The 17,649-nt window shown below is 44.9% G+C and overlaps 1 protein-coding gene and 4 non-coding genes across 7 annotated transcripts; 2 read left to right on the top strand and 3 right to left on the bottom strand.

The window, feature by feature from the left end:
• Positions 1-511: 511 nt before the first annotated feature.
• Positions 512-14,244, bottom strand: phykpl (5-phosphohydroxy-L-lysine phospho-lyase). 3 transcript variants are annotated; one of them, XR_016094117.1, is made up of 13 exons: positions 14,076-14,244; positions 13,580-13,698; positions 11,980-12,139; positions 10,770-10,844; positions 9,209-9,296; positions 8,364-8,480; positions 6,922-7,004; positions 4,372-4,597; positions 3,496-3,582; positions 2,446-2,535; positions 1,720-1,850; positions 1,122-1,176; positions 512-693 (listed from the first exon to the last, which is right to left on the bottom strand). XR_016094117.1 is itself a non-coding variant. In XM_088932542.1 (13 exons), the coding sequence occupies exons 1-12, from the start codon at positions 14,126-14,128 to the stop codon at positions 1,151-1,153; spliced, it is 1,323 nt and encodes a 440-aa protein (XP_088788668.1). In that variant the 5' UTR covers positions 14,129-14,244; the 3' UTR covers positions 512-693; positions 1,122-1,150. The 3 variants fall into 3 exon arrangements, 2 of the variants coding, with proteins under 2 accessions (XP_088788668.1, XP_088788669.1); XM_088932542.1 differs by having other exon boundaries at positions 3,428-3,582; XM_088932543.1 differs by lacking the exon at positions 14,076-14,244 and having other exon boundaries at positions 3,428-3,582; positions 11,980-12,267.
• Positions 14,245-15,151: 907 nt separating this feature from the next.
• Positions 15,152-15,224, top strand: trnav-aac (transfer RNA valine (anticodon AAC)). Its single transcript has one exon. It is a non-coding gene; the product is annotated as a tRNA-Val (tRNA).
• Positions 15,225-15,622: 398 nt separating this feature from the next.
• trnav-aac (transfer RNA valine (anticodon AAC)) lies at positions 15,623-15,695 on the bottom strand. The gene has a single exon. It is a non-coding gene; the product is annotated as a tRNA-Val (tRNA).
• Positions 15,696-15,887: 192 nt separating this feature from the next.
• On the bottom strand, positions 15,888-15,960 carry trnav-cac (transfer RNA valine (anticodon CAC)). Its single transcript has one exon. It is a non-coding gene; the product is annotated as a tRNA-Val (tRNA).
• Positions 15,961-16,463: 503 nt separating this feature from the next.
• On the top strand, positions 16,464-16,536 carry trnav-cac (transfer RNA valine (anticodon CAC)). The gene has a single exon. It is a non-coding gene; the product is annotated as a tRNA-Val (tRNA).
• Positions 16,537-17,649: the final 1,113 nt, after the last annotated feature.

Raw genomic sequence — 17,649 nt, forward strand, 5'->3', positions numbered from 1 at the left:
TTTTTCTATTTAAAATTCAGGGACTTTAATAACCCTCTATGCCTCGAACTGCAGCTGACTTGACTTCCCTTAGCCTTCTCCCTGAAAGACTATTTTTAACCATGTCTTGAAAGTTTTTATATGAAGTTTTTTTTTTCCATTCTTACTACTTGGTATGTGGGCTATATTTGACTGGAGTCTTAAGCAATTTTCTTAATTCCCAATGTAGCCATTATCTGAGTTTCTTTGTTGACAACCTGCTAATGTTAAGCTTTGTAGTTTTAATTTTAACTGATGGAATAAAGTGAATTAAGCAAATGCACCACTGAATTTGTCCAACATGATCATTAATGGAGTGTACAGTTATTGCATTGTACCTCAACTTCTTAAGTCCAAGGATTTCATTTTTAAGGGACAATTATAAACATACTTGAACCTTGCAAAATTATGGATGCAATATTTTCAGACAGTTTTCATTGAAACTCCCACCACACACACCTCACATGTATGATCGACTTTCAGACCACCAGGCTCCAAGAATCAGGATCTTGTTTATTACAATAAACTGTTCATTATGGCCAACAGTATTTTGCTTAAGGGAAGAATAAAATGATCTTCAGTCACCAATGGAAACTCAACTTTTGGTTTCATTTGAGCTAATCCATGTTCAAAGTCCATTCAAATGTGCATTGTGGTGGGGGTCTGGCATAAAACCTGGGGGAAAAAAAAGAAAAGCTAGTATTACTTCATACACAACTCATTTGATTCAAGATAATACTAAAGTCAAAGTAGCCTGACTTTTATTCAAAGGCTTTAGATTTTCATATTTAAAATTTGTTAGAGCTATTTTAGCAATATTGGTCCTATACAGGCAAATGTTTTTCAGGCAATCACAACTACCTAAATTTTCACGTTGACTAGGTGCGTGTTTCTAGGCACTGTAAATTGATCGGTTTATATGGAAAATGCACAGAATGCATACAGTAAGTACATTTCATGGCACTGGAGCCGTCCAGCGTTGAAGCGGGGTAGCAAACTCAGATTTGTAACCAGTACAGAAATACAACTAACATACCTAATGAGGAACAGCTAAGAGTAAACTAACCTTATGAGATCAAACGCTAACATTAACACATACAAACCTGAAGTGTCTGGGCTTGTCGCCATATTCTTAAACACGGGAATTTTCTTTCAGATCTGAAAAAAATGGTAATTAATAGCAATCCGTGAAGTATATTGCATGAACAACAGCTTTAAAACCGAACTGTTGTCTGTTCCACTGCAACTTAATTTTCCAGTTCAGGCCCAGCCTTGTGAGATGGCCTTTCTTGTGTAACTGGTCTCAGGCTATCTCAAGCTGGAGGACCCGAGTACAGCCCACGGTGGTTGAAAGGAACCGATTTCATATGCAGAGCTGTCTTGGCTGGGGGGGGCTACATTGCTAACAGCTCTTACAGGTCTTTTTTGTTGTGTTTATATTTCTTTTTGGGATCTTTATCAAGTGCTGTAACATCGGCCGGTCAGGTAGTTACTTCATTCTTTCACAGAGGCTTTTCCGAACCAAAACATAAAACGTTAGCTTTCCATTTTCTGTACAGAATATACATCTCCAAAGGTAGGCATGTTTTAGGCCAGATCCTGTTTGTGTGGTACAGCTGACAGGTCTTCCTGTGTCGTACCGAACTCCCAGGGAGCTTCCCTGTACTGGTTCGGGGCGGCCGTGAAGCCGGGCCACCTTACCTGAAAGAATCTGGTCTATTTTGTCCGCCACCAGCTTGGCGTCGTCCATGCTGAAGCACATGGGGGGCTTGAACTTGAGCACGTTCTCCCCAGGCCCGTCGCTGCTCATGAAGATGTATTCGCCCTTCAACCTGGAATTGCACTTGGCTCATTCTGGGAACTTGAGCAACTCGAGAACAGAAAGCTACTAAGTCCGCTCAGTATAAACTGGTAAGCATAGACAGTCAATACAGACAGAAGAGGGCTTTCCTTCTTTGTGGAAAACTGACGCATTGCAAAACGAGCCTAGCAGGTACCACCACCTGGCACGAGTCCTGTAATAAAGTACTCGTGTTGCATAAAGAGAGTCAGGCGTCAGGGCACTGTCACACGCTCGGTCTCGCTTAGTTCCTGCGCTCCTCTGTGCATGATCTCACGCCTTTTCGCTGAAAACCCACACTGGAGTTCTAACATTAAATTGTAGTTAATTACTGAACATTAGAGTGTAGGGTTAAGAACTGTACACTACAGTATCAATTTGTTCAGACGTAATTCTACAATGTGTACTGTATTTTTAAGTGTATGCTATGTTTGGTGTTTAATTATTCTAATTCTAAAATGCGTCGATGGATATCATGAATGGTAACTTGGTCGAACGCATAGGAAAGGGTCACTTCTGACGTCTGTAAAAGTGGATGAGATAAAGAGGTTTCGGCTTTCAGTCTGCACACCTTCCCTTCCTCTCACCTCTTCAGTATGAAATCTGCTTCCTCCTTGGCTGGGGTCCTCAGGTTTCGATCTTTAACCAGGTCAATTCCCACAAACAGGCCAACACCCCTGTAACAGAGCAGGTACTCATCACTCATTGCTGTAGGGCATACTTGCGCTGTCTTGAAAACTTTCACCTTCAGTTTTTAAGACGAGGGAACCCCTAAGCAGCAGAGAATGAAACGACAGCTCTTACCAGATAAGCACTAATCTTAAATGGATTAAGAGCTGCGGTTACGATAACCAGTATGAGTTTTACTTTCCTTTAACTTTAGCCCAGCAGCAGACCAGTTTAACACAGAACATACTTGACACCATACTGCTGGTTCCAGATGAAGATTGCTGCTGGCTCTCTTTGTCACAGATACATTCTTACAGGGTATACTTGCTGCTTACCTACAGTATGTGTTTAAGGAGTTGAGCTCCATAATAGGAGACTTTCGGTTGTATGTGACTGATGTGCTTTTGGAGGAGACTGGTGGGACTCCTGTCACTGAGCTCCCAGCTGCTCTGCATAGTTATGATTCCTGAGTTACTATCCATCTGCATGCATGATATCTTGTGTTGGCCCATCTAATAGCAGCCAAAAAATGATTTTGAAAGGACTTCCGGAGGCCAGGGTAGCTTTGAATCCTACTTTTTAGTAGGCATTAGTCCGGCCAGATTATATTTCATGGAAAAAAAGGACAGAATGGTCAGATTGTTGTCATTTCCCACAAAATCACACTTCGATTGTGTCCCATTTTTTCTCATTTGTATGCCTTTATGTTGTTCTGAAAAACTACCGATATATTGAAGATCGCAATGTGGGTTTCTGTAACAGACCGTACAAACACTAACATGCCACCTGAAGGGGCTGTTCAAAGGCAGAGCAAAAAGGGCGTCTCCTTAACAGGAAAAACACGACGGTTCAGGGGATTTAACGAGAATGCCATACAGCCCCACTGCGACGCCTACATACCGAACGTCTCCGATTATCGGGTGTTTGCGTTTGAGATCGTTCATCAGTTTCATGAAGTATTCTCCCACCCGTGTGGCATTCCCACGCAGGTCCTCCTTCTCCATGACATCCAAGACCGCCAGGCCGATCGCGCAGGAGACTGGGTTCCCACCGAACTGGAAACGGAACAGGAGCGCGTGCTGAACAGCAGCTCAGAAACGGGCACCCCGAATTTCCCGACCACAGCTCGATTGTGTGGAAGACTATTCAGCAGAACGTGATGTTCGTTCTACACCCCTGCCGGGCATTTCAGAATGGAGTAGTGCCCATCTGGACAAAGCAGACCACACAGCATCACAGAGTCCTCTCACAGACGTTTCTGCTAATCGATTCCACCCCTTTGGGATGAACGTATCTGCATTCTGGAAATTGAGGGTCTTTGATCATGTTCTGGAGAACCCAGATCAGACAGGTTTTTTACAGTAAGTAACCATTAAATCTGTTGTAAAAGACTCAATAAATCAGCTGATTTGAGATCATCTGGAACAACATTCTGATGAATACCCTTCATTTCTCAGTGACCGTCATGCCCTAGTTACTTGCTTGATATACCTGTCATTTAGAAGTGTTCCCAAGCTAGAGAAGCAGGGCATCTGGGGGTGCACTCCGGGATCAACACACCTGACCAGGCTCAACACACGGGCTCCTGAGGCCTCGCCTAACAGCGGTTGCAAACGAGGGGGGGACATCTACTACCTACCATTTCCACCTCCCAACCCCTCGGTAGTTTGCTTAATTAAACCAAAAATCTCACCTAGCTGAAATGGAAGCCATCGTACTGGCTTTCACGATCTGAAGATAAACAGGAAGCTGCCTGCACAGGACCCTCCTTGGGCACCCTAAGGAGTGCCTTCACCCAGGTAAGCTGGGGCGCGTGGGACGGGTGCCAGGCGTGCCCTACTCACGGTGTTGAAGTACTCCACCCCGTTGGCAGTGAAGGCGTCTGCGATCTCCTGGGTGGTCGCCACGCAGGACAGAGGGTGCCCGTTGCCGATGGGCTTGCCCATGGTGACGATATCGGGGACGAAGTCTTCTCCCTGGAGCTGGAACCCCCAGAAGTGTCTCCCCACCCGGCCGAAGCCAACCTGGACCTCGTCGGCCACGAAGACAGCCCCAGCGGCCCTTACGTACCTGGAAGCACAAGGACGCATCACGGTCGCCACAGCCCCTCAGACCAGCGCTTCACAACACCGTCTGTGGGCCCACTCTCGGTAGGTAACAGGGTCAAAGGTCATGCGATTTGATTCTGGGGTTCCTCAGAACCCTGACAGGGTTGAGTCTGGCTACAGATACAAAACTCTAAACGATCTTTGCTTAATTGGTTGTAAGATGCGACAGAGGGAGAGCAGACCAGAAGACTGGAAATCTGGTGGAGAGGAGACGAATTATTTAAGAATACAGTAAGACAGAGTAGATACACAAATCATTCAGTTTTTAACTTTAACTACTGTGGGAAAAATCTCGAGCTGCAAACTAGCATGCCAATATGTGGTGAATACTATCAGATGTGTGAAGATATAATCAATAAAAAACTCACAGGGATCTAGGGCTGGTGATTCCTGTACTAATCCTTAATGTGTGAGAAAGCCCTGTATGTAGCACTATGCTTTCCTCTGTGGTCCACAGTAGAATTGTTTAAATAGCACCTGCCCCTCTGGGGTTCCAGCGGTGTCTTAATTATTGAATTTCAATAAAATGTTAACTACATTAATATTAAAAAAATATGGATAAGATCTTTGTAAGTTTATCTTTGTGTCATTAAAGTGATGTCACTCTAACTTCTCGCTTACAGCTGTATAAATCATTGTTAATAAGTAAACTGCTTAACTCAAAGTTAAGAGCAAAGTGACATTTTATTGAGCAGACATGACAAAGGTAAGGCCATTATGCTGCTGGACACTTTTCAGCACCAGAGCTGATTAACAGGGGGTCTCTGCCTTACGTGACAGGCTAGCGCACAACATAGTGGTCGTTCTGTTCTTGCAGGAAAGCTGCTGTTGCACGTAGCGTCTCATCACGATGAGCGCGCAGGAAGGGCAGCAAGACAGTTCCTAGAAATGATCAGTGTAGCGTTGTGTGGCCAGGTGGACATCCATCACTGCACGTGGAGTGTAACTGCACACTCCTGCAGAGATCTTCACACTTGGACTTAACGGATCGTTCTGCGTATCTGCGCTGTACCTGCTCACATTCATTAAGGAGGTCGACACAAAGCCTTGATTCATCACTAGAGGGAACTTGGCTCCGCCGCTGCTACCTCACAGCACCTGCTCCTGTTGGCTCAAATCACCGTGGAGAGCCCTGCGTCCTGCTCACTGCTGACCTGGTTAACTGGATCTGGTGTTTCTGCTGCACTAGAACTGGCAGCGTGAAAGCAATCCCAAAGATCGAGCACGTCAGTCTTGGCCAGTTGTTGCTACCCGTGGTCTTCCGGATCACGGCGCCTCAGTGATTCGCTGAGCTGTAACAGCTGGCCAGCGTGAGCACGCCAGACAGAGAGAGACAGTGCACTGACCTCTTCCGGCCTCCGACACAGCACTGGCACCAAGGCATTGCTCCCCTGACAGGCAGGGCACGCTGGCACCTTTCTGCATTTCCCTTTCTTCATGTTCACTGGGTCTGACATGGACCAGTTTCAATGCTCTAATCACCCATCTTACTATGCTTATGCAACAGTCACAAATCTGATCAGTCATGGATCAACTGACGTAACAAAAGACACCAAAACATTTAATTGATTACCACAATTCATGCACTGTATTCTTCGAAACTATGTGTCTAAAGCTGACAAGATCCTATTAATGCTCAGTACATATAGTCACGTTTATATAACATCATATAAAAATAAAGATATTGCTGCTCTGCGATCTGGCCAGAGAATATCAGGCAGATACTCTCCATGGCTTAAAGTAATTTCCAGCACAGACAAGCTAACAGGACAGAAGCTCCTGAAAAGAGCAGACAAGTGAGGAATTTGTCGACGAATTTGGAACAAAAGCGGAGCTGCGTGGAAGTGCGTTTAAACATGAAAACAGGATGTGCTGCTTTGTGCAAAGGGTGGCGGGAGCGTGGAACAAGCCACTCAGACATGGTACTGGAGCTGATACCCTTGGCTTTTTTCGAGAAATGATCAGCCAGGATCCCAAGACCAATGATCTACTAACTACCAAACAGGTCAGATGGGTGATATGGCCTCTGATTGTATGTAACCTTTCTCATGCTGCTGGACATAATTTACATTTATCATTCCACAGATGAGCTACGTACATTCCTTAACAGTACTTGAGCGCAATCAACAGACAGCAAGAGACGGGAATATCCGATTTGTCTCGAAAGGTTTACTCTCCCTCCAGCTCTGGGCTGTAACAGAGACATCTTTATGGCCAGAGAAATATTAAAGAATCACCGCGACATGAGATCGAGTTGCGCTGCGGTAGTGCAAAAGCGATACGTACTCCGCCACCTTTTGAAAGTAGCCAGGTGGCAAAACGATCTGCCCTCCGACACTCGGCAGCGACTCGGCGAAAAAGGCAGCAATCTGCGCGAGAACAAACAATCACAGAAGTAAAGGACCCTGCAGGCTCTTCTAGTGAACTGCACCGCCTCTACTGGGCGCACTTTGAGCAACGGCTGCAGCTCAGCTTCACTCTTGGACCTGCAGTTACAGTCCAGAAACACAACCCTGACAGTGTTAGCACAGGAAACAAGACATGCCATTCAAGCCCTAGAATTAGATGGAAATATTCAGATTTTTAAAATTTCTTTTAGCCACGGAGCTTTGCTTGATCCTGAGCCGAAGGAGAGATTTATCCGGAGGTTTTCACTCCAACTCCGCTCTTGATAAGCTTCAGTCATGACCCAGTAAATCAGGGGAGAGTTTAACTCCACTCTTCCAGGGCTCCTGGCCAGCGTGGTTTATACACTAGCCTCTTTAAATCTCCAGCTTCTTAAGAACAAGGAGAGGCTTTAAAATGTCTAAGTCAACAGACCACGGGTTCACTCAGCCAGTTAAGGGCTCAGGGGAGGACCTGGGCACTCCTGCTTCACAGGAGTAAAGACACATAGACACAGGCCCTCTAGGATCACAACTGGACACCCGTGGATTATACAGTAGACAGGACTTCTGTCACGATAGGCATGAGAAAAAAAACCCAGAATATCCATATCTAATTCTAGAGGAAATACAGCACATGTCGCCTTGTGTAGCTTTATCTAAGGCTGTGGTTCCCAGTCCTGGTCCTGGTCCTGTGGCTCCACACCTGCTGGGCTGCATCCCAGCCCACCTGCACTAACTCATTGATCCAAGAAGCCGCTTCGCTTGAACACTTGCATTTTGTTTGTAGTCAGAAGTTCAGGGTTTTATTTCACTTACAAAATCCAACAGTTGAAGCTCCAACTTGATTCAGAGCTGGAAATAGTTCAAATGAATCTTATTAAGTCCATGAAGGGTCTGATTGTGTAGCTGAGGGCTGGTCTGGAACAAGAACGTGCAGGACTGGGACTGTTAACCATAAAAAAATATATCCTTCCATCCCTAGAGGAAAACACCACCCATGTGCTGTTCAGAGACAATAAACGCTCTTACTTTCAAGTACCACCTGAAAGTTGCCATGTGTCGGCATGAGACTGACTGCAAGCAAGGCAGGAACAGCATCAGCAACAGAATGCCTGGCCTCTATTCAAATTGTTAGAATAGTCAGAAATAAATATAATAATAAACATCATGACAGTAGTAGTTTAACAACTCATCCATAGGACAACAAAACCACAATAAAAACCAGAAAATGTCTGTACAGAGCCATGCGTCGTTACTGCCACCAATGCAAAAGCAACCTCACAGCTGTTGGAGCTGTTGACACAGTGTTAAGCGAGCAATTGAGTGGCGATCACCTCTTACCTTCCGGCCTTTCTTATGTGCTTCATCTATCGCACACTTCACCTCGTCGGCGTAGGCCTGTGCCGCGTCCTCGTGCTCCTTCCTGTACAGCCCTCTGTAGGTATCGGGCAGCGGGGCCTGGGAGACAGGTGGAGAACTGACTTTCAGGAAAACGCACTTCTCAAACAGGCTTCTTCTGAAGCTCAGCAGGTGTGAGCCTGGTCAGTACCTGGATGGGAGACTCCTGGGAAAGCTAAGCTTGCTGCTGGAAGTGGTGTTGGTAGTGCCAGTAGGGGGTGCTCACTCTCTGGTCTGTGTGGGTCCCAATACCCCAGTGAAATGGGACACTATATTGTAAAAAGGCACTGTCCTTTCAATGAGATGTAAAACTGAGGTCCTGACTCTCTGTGATCATTAAAAATCCCAGGGCATTTCTTGAAAAGAGTAGGGGTGTAACCCTGGTGTCCTGGCCAAATTTTCCCCTACCCTTTACCCTCCTAATAAATCCCATCTCTGAACTGGCTTCATCACTCTGCTCTCCTCCCCACACTGGTGCACTATGGCTACTGCAACATCATCTAGGTGGGGTCGCACACTGGTGGCAGTGGAGGGGAATTCCCATTACCAGTAAAGTGCTGTGTGTGGAGTGTCCAGAAAAAAGGCCTATATAGGCGTAAGGAATTATTATTAATTGACATAATACATATCTTACCTAGACACAGTGTGTACTATGATCAGAGTAGTTTACACAGGTTATCATCTCCTGGTAATTTCAGTAGCTAACTGGAAAGATGCAAAGAAGACATCTCGTACTCCAGAATAGAATAATATTATTAATATAAGAAGAAGTACAATTCCCTGCGTACCACATGAACCCACTCCTTCTGTCCTCCCAGTTTCCGGAACTTGTAGGGACTGATGTCGATCAGAGAAGTCAGATGTCCGTGGTAAGCGCTTTGAAAAATCATGAAGTACACAATATGGATTAACAGCATTAAAAGTTACAGTACCTGCTCAAATGTCTTAACCGAGACATTATAAGACATAAATCATCAACATTTAGACGAGATAAAGCATTTTTTCCACTATTATAGATACCTATTGCTCACAGCAATTTCATTCATTAAGTTTTCTTAACAATACACAGTGTGCATGTTCCGATCCCATTTCATTTGTAACATATGTGTATTTTGGCACTTTTCTGGCCAGGACAGAGCAATAAAGAAAACAAGTCAGGTCTGCCGGTTTTCTAAATTCTAAAAGCTGTGGCTCCCGCCGCACTGTAAACGAAGACACAGCTCGCAGAAGACCTGCAGGGCTCGGGCAAAGTTCTTACTTCATCTCTCCGTTTCACGAGCACAGTCCCGCACAACAAAACTCTATGTGCCGTGATGTGACAACAGGGGTATAAGCGCAGGTCACCAGTTATTTCCGAACGGTATAAAAACATGTCTGTACACCCATTTGACATAAAAAATAAGATCGTAATGACCGCATGCTTTAGGGATTCCTTGTGTGCCCAATGTTTAAAGACAGATTTTTAGATCTTCACAGAGCTGTTATGCCGGGCCCGACGAGGTGTTGAGACGGGCTCGGCGAAAATTAGAGTCAATGAGCCAAGATATGCAGCAATCGAGAGAATTTATTGGAGGACAGCGCTGAAGCGGACAAACAGAGCTGAGACTGAGGGAACAGCTGAGGCAGCAGCTGCCAGCTGAAGCAGGCAGAGCAGAGGCTGAGGTCTGAGGTGAGGAAGAGATGACTAGTGGCAATGACGACTGAGGAACTGGAAACTGAGGATTAAGAAACACTGAAGAAATTAAGAAATACTTCTGAGAACCTGAAACTGAGACAAACTCAAAGCAGGGTTAGTGACTCAGTGTCTGAGCCCTGAGGAATGGTTCCTCAGGGCTTAAATACTGTGCGAGGTTCCCTGATTGGCCTGATAGGCCCGGCCTGATCTCGTAGAGGATGGCCCCAGTGAGTCTCCAGCATGTGTGGAACGCGCATTGGTAATTGGTGGAGCTAATGCGGCAGGCGTAACAAGAGCTGTATGAAATAAACTCCAGGTACTACATGTGAATGTACTATTATGGCTCCCTTCCCATAATTTTCTATCCTTTATTTCATTCTGTTGATGTATGATTTTGCACAACTGATGTTGTTCTGCACATTGCCTGTTACCTGTTGTTGTTCTGCACATTGCCTGCTGTTGTTTTCCACATTGCCCGTTGTCTCTGTCTTTCTTTTCATATACAATTGTATTGTTGTTGTTTTTCTTGTACTGCTTACCATCTGAGAGCTAGCTAAATAGCATTTCGTTATGCCATACACCTGTGTGTGAGGATAAGGACAATAAACTTGAACTTGAACTTGAATGCTGCAACTGAGCTCGAGGCGGACAACAGCAGAAGACGGGAAACCTACTGATCCAGCACCAGGACGTCCTCATGCTGGCTATACTGCCGAGCCAGGCGCAGGGCTAGGTCATTGGCTTCAGAGCTGCGGGAGGATAGAGAGGAAGACATTTTACAGCGCCTGGAACAGCACATTAACCAGTCACAGACGTCCGGGTTCACTTAAAAGAGCTCTCAGTGCCTTCTGAGAAGACTGCCCCACGTCATGTGGGACGAAACACTAAGGTAAAACCCGATCGGTTTTAGAATGCAAACATCATTTAAAAAAAACAAACAAATGAATTGTAGATATCTGGCTCTGGCTGTGGGTCATTGACCTGGTCTCCTGACCTGGGTTTTTTAGAGACCTTTAAAACCGACATCTGCTGTTGTACGTGACACCACAGAAACAGCTGAAAGGCGGGACAACATCATCAAGAACAGCCTTGGGACCATCAGGAGAATGCGGACTCTCAAACCCCGTTCATGGTAAGAAAATGGCTGGACTGGGACTATATAAACCCCTGTAACACTGTGGCACTGTGGGAAAAACACCTCGTGTGCGTCTCCTTCAGTGTTCTCCGGAAGCAGCCGTTTTTGTTACAACTAAACTCATCTCAAACCCCCGCTGGACTGCGCTGCGACTGCTTGGATCCCCAGAACTTGTAGGAGCTGCCGGGAAGGGGAGCAAGAAAGCTTTCCGACTTCATCCAGGATGTGCGGGTGTTACACCGTGATGCTACTAAGTCCCAGAGGTGTCCACAGGTGTCCTCCGCACACCTTCATGACTGTCAGAGGAGTGTCACAAGCACAGATTCCCCACTAGGGGGCAGGCTTCTGTATATCTGACAGGGTCTGAGCCGGGGCTGTCCGACAAAGAGGAGGGGGTCTGATGTCTTAGGATTTCTGTTCCAATCTGAGAGGTCATTTCAACAATCACTTTCTTAGACATATGCAGTAGTTTTCTCATGGTCCTTAACAATTACTCAACACACTGACTTCACTGAACGACACTGAAAGAATTAACGCGGTTCACGAAATTATCAGACCAGCCATGTAACTGAGAAGACAGGCTGGGCAGAACACAGAAGTAAATGAGTTTGAGTCCCCTGTTTTCAGGAAAGTGCGTTTCCTTTTTTTTACACAGACGGTACCCCGACACAGTCACACTGAACAGACACCGAAGCGAGCCTCCTTCACACAGTTCAATCACCCCTCTGGTCTGCCGCCGCCTGTCTTACCCAGAGTTGACAAAGTAGAAGACTTGGAGCTTTTCCGGCAGCGTCTCTGAAAGCCTCGCCGCGTACTGGACCAGGCTATCGTGGAGGAACCGAGTGTTCGTGTTCTGCAGCTGCATCTGCGCGGCCGCCGCCTGGGCGACCGCGGGGTGGCAGTGCCCCACTGCGAGAGAGCCAGGGACAGCGCGGTCAGAGTCCGCCCGGACCCCCCGAGCCCCCCTTCTGAGGCGCCGAAGCCGGTCAGACGTTTACGATAAAAAAAAAATAATGCCCAGCTGTCAACAGACTCAACTATTACAAAGAAAAAACCAACAAACGAAAGGATATATAAACCTCTTCTTAATCTGAATTACTTTTTTATTTAATCTTCTTAAATACATCATGTATTGTCACACACAGATTTGTTAAGTGCCTTGGAGCAACCTTGTCGTGAAAGGGGCTAAATAAAAATAAATTGAATTGAATTCTTAATTCGTTATAGCAATACTAAAATTACTTTGGCTCCAAGCGTATAATAATAATATAATATACACTCCACTCAAAGCGCTTTACAGGTAAGGGGGACTCCACCAGTGTGCAGCCCCACCTGGATGATGCAACAGCAGCCATAGTGCACCAGAACACTCACCAAACATCAGCTATCAGTGGGGAGGAGAGCAGAGTAATGAAGCCACTTCATAGAGTAGGGGCCAATGGGAAATCTGGCCAGGACACCAGGGTTACACCCCTACTCTTTTCGAGAAACACCCTGGGATTTTCAATGACCACAGAGAGTCAGGACCTCAGTTTTATATCTCATCTGAAAGACAGCACCTGTTTGCAGTGTCCCCATCACTATAGTGGGGCATTTGGACCCACATGGACCGCAGGGGTATCACCTCTTCCAGCAGCAACCTTAGTTTTTCCCCATGAGGTCTCCCATCCAGGTACTAGCCAGGCTCACACCTGCTTAGGTTCAGTGGGCTGCCAGTTGTGAGATGCAGACTGATACGGCTGCTGTTTGTGTGACTGTCAGCACTACTGTTAGTGACTTTTGTAAGAGGATGACAACTAAGCAACCCAAGCAATCATGCAAAATTCTGCACATACACAAATGATTGCAAATCATTTGAAAAACGATCATCTGTGCGGTGCTTAGATATCTGTTTTATAAAGGCATGGGATTGGCAGGATATTACATTAACAATTTCCAGCATAATCCATTGTTTTCCTGCGTGGATGTGCACGTTTAGGGTGTTTTTATGTATAAACAGCTGTGAGGTGGCCTGCCAGGGTTACCGGCAGAGGCAGAATGACGTCAGCGCTGGACTCTCCTGGATGCTCAGTTTAAATAAATCGGCACGCTCGCTGGGATAACCATTTATGTTAATGGACATTTCAGCTACTGAAAATAAATGTTTTAACTAGCATTCTCAATGGTGACATGACGCATTTCTGTAAATGAAAGCACCATTTGAAAATGTTTCAAAGATTCCCAACACTTTAAGTGAATTAATCATCAACGAAAGGATTTTTAAAGGCAGAATTCCGCACTAGTTTCCATGCAGTTACGGCTAGATGCTTTCGACGGTCCACTTGAACAGTGGTTTCACCGCTGCCTTACCGTGATGGACATTACTGATACAGTCCAGGTAGCGCCTTCCCTTTTCATCGTACAAGTACTGTCCCTGGGCTTTCACAATCTTCACCGGCTCCTCGGAGAAGAACAGCCGGCAGGACGAGCTGGGAGGAAGTGACAGTGAGACTCCGCAGACTGAACACTATTACAAGAGCACAACCTACACCCTGATCAGTACTACATCATCTGAGGAACAAGTAATAGGTTTATTCCATGCTGGAAAAAAGAAGAAAGAAAATCTTACATTTTGGTCGTGGAGCCTTCTTCAAGTGTGACATTCTGAGGGATTTTTAACCTGTTTTTTTTTTCAGGCAGGGCGTTACTTAAAAGCACGCGCTGTGCATCGCCGTCGTTCAGATATGAACTTTTATAGAAGAGCATTTTCCAACCTTTGGAATTAACGTCGGAGTCTGGGAATATTTCGCTCAGGCAAATGCTAGCATGCAAGACAGATAGATGGACAGCCTCTTTATGCACTCACCCAATCAACTTCTTGCGCATCGCTAATGTCTCTTCCTTGCTGTAGAGCGCCATGGTCAACACTTTTGCGAGACTTTTTGTTTCTACAAACTCCTGGAATATCAATCACTACCACTGCCCGTCAAACCTCTCCGCGTGTGACGTCAATCTGAGACTTACCACGGACTGCAAACTTCTTCCCGGCTACGTCACAGTCATGCGCAGTACCTAGGAAGACTCTCCGCCGAGCCGGGCCGCCCCTCTCGGTCACATGACAGCCTCCCAGCGCTCACATGGTAACTGCCGGTTTATGCGACGTGACGCAGACAAAGGGCCTATGTCCAATTTTCTAAACCTACAAGTGTCTATTTCTGTATCTGTTTCAATATTCTGTCTCCTTTTTTGTATTTTGTATTGCCAAATATTTTTTGCTTTCAACCTTTAAAACTCTTAATTTAAATAGACTACATTTTTAATAGAAAAAGTCTATTCAAAGTTTCTGTAGCGCATTAATCAGTCCAAAAATACTTCACTCCTTTGAAAAGTCCAAAGTTTCTTTACAGGCTTTACTAAGCTGGAGACTTGCCAAAACAGCACTCTGTCGCTAAAATAACCAACACTATTCACTGATAATACACTCGTAATGTTAAGTAAACTATTTTATTTACGAGGCATGAATTCATTCGGAGATGTAGATACCAGTAAAAGTAGCAAATATAGTAACATTGATGATAGGAAAATGAATAATACATTGATACATAATTCAGAATCAATCATGATACAGAATCAATTATAACGAAAGCGGAGTTCCCTGTTTTTTAATCAGATAAATACCATTCAACACGCGGACCCTAAGTGTAACCTTTCAACACCGCGTTCAAAAATAACAAATACGCCACTGTTTTAGAAGTGGTGCTTAACAAAAAACGTATGATACGCCCCGTCTTGTGGGCTCCCTGCAGGTGAAGAATCCGGCACTACCGATCACGCATCTGGCAATGCCCGAGTCACGTTATTACACAGAGGTTTAAAACTTTCAAAAGGCAAGGACTACCAAACCAATGGTACTTTATAATTAATGAAGGTGTTGAAAAGCAGGTTTCCGTAGTGTAGTGGTTATCACGTTCGCCTAACACGCGAAAGGTCCTCGGTTCGAAACCGGGCGGAAACACATTTTCTCGCCCGCTGTATTGTGTGTCTCTAGGTCTTATATAAGCACTGAGGCATCCATAGAGGCATCCATTGAAATGTACAGCTTGTATCCGTTGAACGTCGTTTTAATTTCATGGAACGAATCCTCTGTGCGCCCTGCAATTTATCCTGACAAGCTTTTTAGATACGGTGTTCTCTATTCTTGGCGAAAATTAACAGGAATAAATAATTTTAAACAGACTACATTTTCCCGTCATTCAAAAACAACAGCCGTGCACTGGAATGTTTATGTTTCATATACACATATTTTGACGAAGGACCACTTTCACCAGGGTCAGAGGTACAGTATTTCGCCATGCAGTTCAAAAAGGTATTTTAAAAAGGTATTTTCTGCAAGAACTTTTAAGCAAAAAGTCGTGTTTCCGCCCGGTTTCGAACCGAGGACCTTTCGCGTGTTAGGCGAACGTGATAACCACTACACTACGGAAACCACCGCGACCCTGGGGGGAACACTTAGTCGTCTTCATGTCATTTAGGCACGTTTCACCCGCACACAACGAAACTTTTTACCACCCCCGAAATTATGATCCCGAATTTAATTCATACATCAGATACATGATTAATACTCTTGTTATTTAAAAAGTAAACAGTTACTTCATATTCAAATTTTAAAAAAAAAAGCTGTTTCCGCCCGGTTTCGAACCGGGGACCTTTCGCGTGTGAGGCGAACGTGATAACCACTACACTACGGAAACTCAGCTACTTTGAGTGCCCTTAGAAGCTGCCTTTTTCTGGTTAATATCTTTAAAGTATCAATGAACTGTGTTTAAATTCCCCCCCTCGTTTCTATGCAACACTCATGATCACACAGTCATGTCTATTAACGGTAAAGTCACTTTTGATTAAGAAAAGGTTCGCTTGGGTGTAGTGGGTCTCTGAAAAGTTCGTTATACACCGTTTCGTGGAAAGTAGTTTTATCTGACTTCTTCCAATGAGAGAGAAGACGCGCAAATATTTGGCCTCCCAATTTTAGCGATATTTTTGGTCACAGGGACCCCAAAAACTTTCTTTTTTTTCGTGGAAAGATGAACACCTTACATATTTCTGGCACAAACCCTGTTTTAAAAGTATTTTTCGCTCCGAGAACTGTCTGTATCTTGAGTGAAGCCCTCATGGACGGAAACGCTAATACTGATTCGAGAATGTTTAAGGATAAGTAAATGTTAGTAAACGAAACTGATGAGCTCTTTGCCACCAAGTTTCCGTAGTGTAGTGGTTATCACGTTCGCCTCACACGCGAAAGGTCCCCGGTTCGAAACCGGGCGGAAACATTATCTTTTGCTTAAAAGTTTAATTTTTTTTTGGCTGAAACATTTGTTAGAAATGCTTAGAAATCTGCCTGACTCGGATTTCATCTCTGCACTGCCACGAAATGTCTGAAAGTGATCCAAAAACTGGGACCGTGTTGTAAAAAGTACATTGTCTCCTGGGGGACACTAACCTCACTATAATAGAGCGAGAACATAAAACAGAAAGTTAATTCATTGAAAATTTGACAAAAGCCCAGATAAATTGAAATATATGTAACGGAACAAGTAATACGTTTATCCCATGCTGAAAAGAGAAGAGAGAAAACACAAAGTTTCGGCTGGCTGAAGTTTAATTATACGGCAGACATTTCCTCATCAGTTTAAAGCGATCAAGTTTAGTAGAAACGATGTTATTGTTGACGTGGCAAAACCAATAACTTTTTTTAACTTCTCGGTGAAGTGCAGAATTAGGTATTTATATCTAAAACTAGTATTTACTCACATTTATATACAGATATGTGTGATACAGTCCTTCTCGAGGCTGATAGTGAAGCACTCTTTTTACAGTAGGTGGCGCTGTTAGTTCTGCTAATACTTGACGCCCCAGCTGGGGAAGCGAGGCTCCCAATCCTTGTTAATTGGTCATTAAAGAAACCGAGGAGCCTGCCGTTGAAGAATCGTCCAGTGGAGTGGGTTGGGAAGACACCAGGAGGGTAGAGTTTTTATGGGTGACAGGTCAGGACATGTCAGGCCAGTGTCACTGACTGCTTGTCAGGGCAAAGAGCAGGGCTGTTCATCTCAGCGCCTGGGGCAGATTGAAGTTCAAAGCACGTCTGGGTGTCAAGGAGAACTCCGACCATGGGCTTCACTGCTCAAGCCACGTCTCTTGTGGCTGTTTTTATTCAGCTCAGCTCGCTCTGTTCTTTATCAGTGCAGACTGGTTGCCAACAAAGGAACATCGCTAAATAATAGGCGATTCAAATGCGTAGTTTGCCCGTATTTCCAATCAGTGTGACACGTGTATCAGTCGAGGAAGACTGCAGAAGCTCCTTTCTCCTTACCGTTACTGCACTGTCTTTCTGCACTTAGTCAGGCACAGGTGAAACATGTAAACGCAGAACGACCTCGGTTGTA

Source organism: Atractosteus spatula, chromosome 14, assembly GCF_055471065.1.
Source record: "Atractosteus spatula isolate fAtrSpa1 chromosome 14, fAtrSpa1.hap1, whole genome shotgun sequence".
In the NCBI taxonomy this organism is placed as follows: Eukaryota; Metazoa; Chordata; class Actinopteri; order Semionotiformes; family Lepisosteidae; genus Atractosteus; species Atractosteus spatula.

What these genes read in the sequence shown, in the direction of transcription:
- phykpl (XM_088932542.1), bottom strand. Translation starts at nt 14,128, where the DNA reads ATGGCGCTCTACAGCAAGGAAGAGACATTAGCGATGCGCAAGAAGTTG. An exon ending in TACTTTCAAAAGGTGGCGGA is followed by an intron (nt 4,598 to 6,921) that starts GTACGTATCGCT and finishes TTGTGCTTCCAG; the next exon opens with GTACGTAAGGGCCGCTGGGG. An exon ending in CCGATAATCGGAGACGTTCG is followed by an intron (nt 2,536 to 3,427) that starts GTATGTAGGCGT and finishes GCTCTGTTACAG; the next exon opens with GGGTGTTGGCCTGTTTGTGG.